At 53.0% G+C, this 3740-nt stretch overlaps 1 protein-coding gene across 1 annotated transcript; it reads right to left on the reverse strand.

Annotated features, from left to right (window-relative positions):
- Nucleotides 1-758: 758 nt before the first annotated feature.
- LOC146398164 (uncharacterized) lies at nt 759-3060 on the reverse strand. The gene has a single exon (XM_084983100.1). The coding sequence runs from the start codon at nt 2449-2451 to the stop codon at nt 877-879; it is 1575 nt and encodes a 524-aa protein (XP_084839226.1). The 5' UTR covers nt 2452-3060; the 3' UTR covers nt 759-876.
- Between the last annotated feature and the right edge of the window lie 680 nt (nt 3061-3740).

The following is a 3740-nucleotide window of genomic DNA, read 5'->3' on the forward strand; positions in this document are numbered from 1 at the left end:
TCCATTCGAAGGCAAAAAGTGGTTGGCTAGTGGGGTGTAATCTCAGGCAGAAGAAGGCATCTTTTAAGTCCAATACTGTGTACCAGTTCCGTTCAGGCGGGAGGGCGCTCAAGAGGTTATAAGCGTTCGGGACCATTGGGTGTATGTCCTGCACCCTTTTATTGACCTCTCTCAAGTCCTGTACTGGTCGATAATCATTGGTCCCAGGCTTCCTAACCGGTAGCAGGGGAGTATTCCAAGGGGATTGGACAGGAACTAGGATGCCCTGTTGGATTAATCTTTGAACATGCGGCCAAATTCCTTCTCGAGCCTCTCTACTCAAGGGGTACTGTCTGACTGATACTGGTGTAGCACTGGCCTTCAGCTGAATAACCTGTGGGGGAACTTGCTTTGCCAAACCCATCCCTGCGGTTTCTGCCCAGGCTTGGGGAAACTGCTCCAACCAGGACTGTATATCTTGATCAGGCTTTACTTGGGGAGAATATAGTCGATATTCATCATCTAATTGGAGGGTCAACACAGTGATGGGTTTGTTATTCACAGACACTTCTGGTCTTCCTTGTTCAAAAGAAATTTGAGCTCCCATCTTGGTCAGTAAGTCTCTACCTAGAAGGGGTACTGGGCACTCAGGGATGACCAGAAACGAGTGGGTTACCCGTCCCACTCCCAAGTCAATGGTTCTTCGGGTAGTCCATGGATACTGCCGTTGCCCTGTGGCACCCATCACCCAGGATTTTTTTTTTTTTCTTTTAGTTTTCCTAATGGTTGTAGCAGCACTGAATGCTCCGCTCCGGTATCAACCAGGAACTCAACTGGTTGCCCCTCCACCTTCAAAGTTACCCTGGGCTCGGGGAGGGGGTCCAAACCCCGTCTCCCCTAATCTTTATCTTCTTCCAGAGCTAGGACCTTCGGTCCTTTGTTTCCCTTCTTGGGGCAGTTCCTTGCCCAGTGTCCTTTTTCTTTACAATACGCACACTGGTCCTTGTCGAGTGGGGTCCTATTGCCCAGGTTCCCTGACTGTCTAGGGCCTGACCTAATTTTCCTAAAATCTCTCTCTCTCCCCCTGCTGCTCTTCCCTTCAACCACTGCGGCCAAGATCTTAGTCAAATTCTTCTCTTGCCGTCTATCATGTCTTTCCTCCCTTTCTTCTCTCTCCTTTTCTTTTCTCTGTTCCTTCTCCTCTTCTGTCTCCCTTCTGTAATACACCTTCTCTGCCTCTCTCACTAGATCACGTAACTCAGCCTCCTGTAACCCTTCCAGTCTCTGAAGTTTCTTTCTGATATCCAGAGCCGACTGCCCAATGAAGGCCAGGGCCACTGAGGCTTTCTGGGCCTCCGAGGTAGGATCAAAAGGGGTGAACCGCCTGAAGGCTTCCATGAGCCTCTCAAGAAATACCGAGGGAGGTTCGTTCGGTCCCTGCATCACCTCTCTTACCTTAGCCAAATTAGTGGGCCGTCTTGAGGCGCCCCGGAGACCCGCCACCAGAGCCTGGCGATAGATTTTCAAGCTCTCCCTACCTTCAGCCGTGTTGTAGTCCCAACCGGGGCGAGTCAAGGGAAATCCCATGTCAATCTCATTTTGCAACTGCGTGGGTCGCCCGTCGGCCCCAGGAACATTTTTTCTAGCCTCTAACAGAATTCTCTCTCGCTCCTCGGTTGTGAAGAGTGTCTGCAGCAGCTGTTGACAATCATCCCAAGTAGGCTGGTGAGAGAACATAAGGGACTCCACCAACCCCGTGAGGCGTTGGGGATCCTCCGAGAAAGGGGGATGGTTAGTTTTCCAATTATAGAGATCTGCAGAAGAAAAGGGCCAATACTGGAGGGGCTGCAATTGGCCCCCCGGCATGGGAGGGCCATAGGTGCACAGCGGTAATATCGCGATCTCGTCTGTCCGCTCCGGGGTGGCGCCTCTCCGGCTCCGAGTCCCGGCAGCAGGTCCCTCCACCACCGGAGCTCCAGGAGGGGCAGAGGGTCCCCTCGCAGCACCCTGTGCTGGATAAGGGGGTGGGGGAACAGGTTGGGGTTCCGGCCAAGTCGGCGGCTCCTCGATCTCGGGGTAGATATGAGGAGAGGGCTCGACTTTTTCGGCCGAGTGTTTGTTTTTCTCTCCAAGAGCCAGGATTCGGGGACCTGGCTTTCTTGGTTTATTTAGCCATGGTTTAACCCATGGCGGAGGATCTTCTGCCAAATCTTGCCACGTAAGGATATAGGGCTCCTGATCAGGATGAGAGCCGGGTCCAGTCTGAAAAATGATTGCTTTAACAGCCAGGATAATTTCAGAATTAAAAGTCCCCTCTGATGGCCATCCAACATCGAATGTTGGCCATTCAGAGGCACAGAAAGTCTGCCAAGGTCCCTTCTTAACCTGAACTGACAAATTATGAGCCCTGGATCTAACTTCAGTCCAATGGTCGAGAGTCAAACTAAGGGGGGTCGTCACTGTCTGTCCCATATTAAAACTGTAGACAAGGACGCACAAGACAAAGACACACGAAACAGAAACCAACAGATCCAGACACACGCGACCCGTCCGCGTCTTCCACAAGCAGGCAAAAGAGTCGGACGGCCGCGGAGGGGGAAGCTTTCGCTTCAACAACAGAACTCGGTCCTCTGACCGACAGTAGGAGACCACCAGGCGTCCCTGGCTCTCCCCACCTCCCAGGGCGTCCCCCAGGGCGGCAGCCTGTGATCCTCCTAGCACGTCTGCTGATCACAGTCCTCCAGTCCTTACGGTCTGAGAGGACAGCTGCAAACCGAAAGCGCGCATCACCGAAAACAGACACTCAGAACAGAGACGCCGGCCGACACACACACACGTTCCAAAGGGGATCCCTTTACCTCCAAGTCGGTTCTCGGGTGTAAGGGGTGGTCGCAGGAGTTCCCGGCCAACGCACCAAATGAAAGGCCAGTAAAAGAACAATCCCCCTCGTCCGGGCTCGGAAGAGGCGACACCCCAAATCACTCACGAGAAGCGGTCTTGATGCAAACAGCAAGAGGATTTTTATTCCAAGCGCGCTGGGGCCCACAGTCGTACACCACGCAGGGGTAGAGGACTGCGGCCCCGAGTGCGGAATCGGGACAGCTTTTATGGGGTTCACAACAAAGCCTGTGCGTCACAAACCAATCATTTTAAAATATTGAGAGCCCGCGCTCCGTGGACCAATCATTTTAAAATAGCTCCGGAGGTCCGCATCTGCGTGGGCTCCTGGGCAGAGTGACAGATTGCAGTTGAGATAGGTCACTAGGGCTGTCAATGTGTAATCAATTCTTCTATGGTGCCAGTCAGTTTTACAGAATCCAGATAAGCGATTAGTCAACTCATTTCCTGTTATCTTACTTAGGCCAGGATAGCAGGCCCTGGAACAATAGGAAGTGTGACCTTCTACCTATTTACTGGCAGCGAGCAGGGTCTGGAATTCGGGGACATTTAGAGCTTTTTATAAACTTCCTGGGTTCTGGGAGGGTTAGGTTGCATTTTCATCCTTTCAGGGGAAGCAGGATTGGGCGCGCAAAGGCCTTCTGCGCCCACGCCCCAGCCATGCACCCAGAGCTAGCTAGGCCGCTCAGCACCGAGGACACGTCGCACCAACGACCCAAAACGAGCTTCTGGGAGCTGCATTCGGCAAGGTGAAATTCTCCTCAGGGAGCAAACAACAGCCCCAACCCGCCAATGCTCAGGAAAGCAACGCAAGCCGTTTTCTCACCCGGCCCTCCGTTCTCCATGGACAAAGCGGGGCAGGA

Source organism: Sus scrofa, chromosome 12 (genome assembly GCF_054392235.1).
Source record: "Sus scrofa isolate SSC_HxYL_T2T_F1_AM1 chromosome 12, Sscrofa_HxYL_maternal_Yorkshire_Landrace_v2.0, whole genome shotgun sequence".
NCBI lineage: Eukaryota > Metazoa > Chordata > Mammalia > Artiodactyla > Suidae > Sus > Sus scrofa.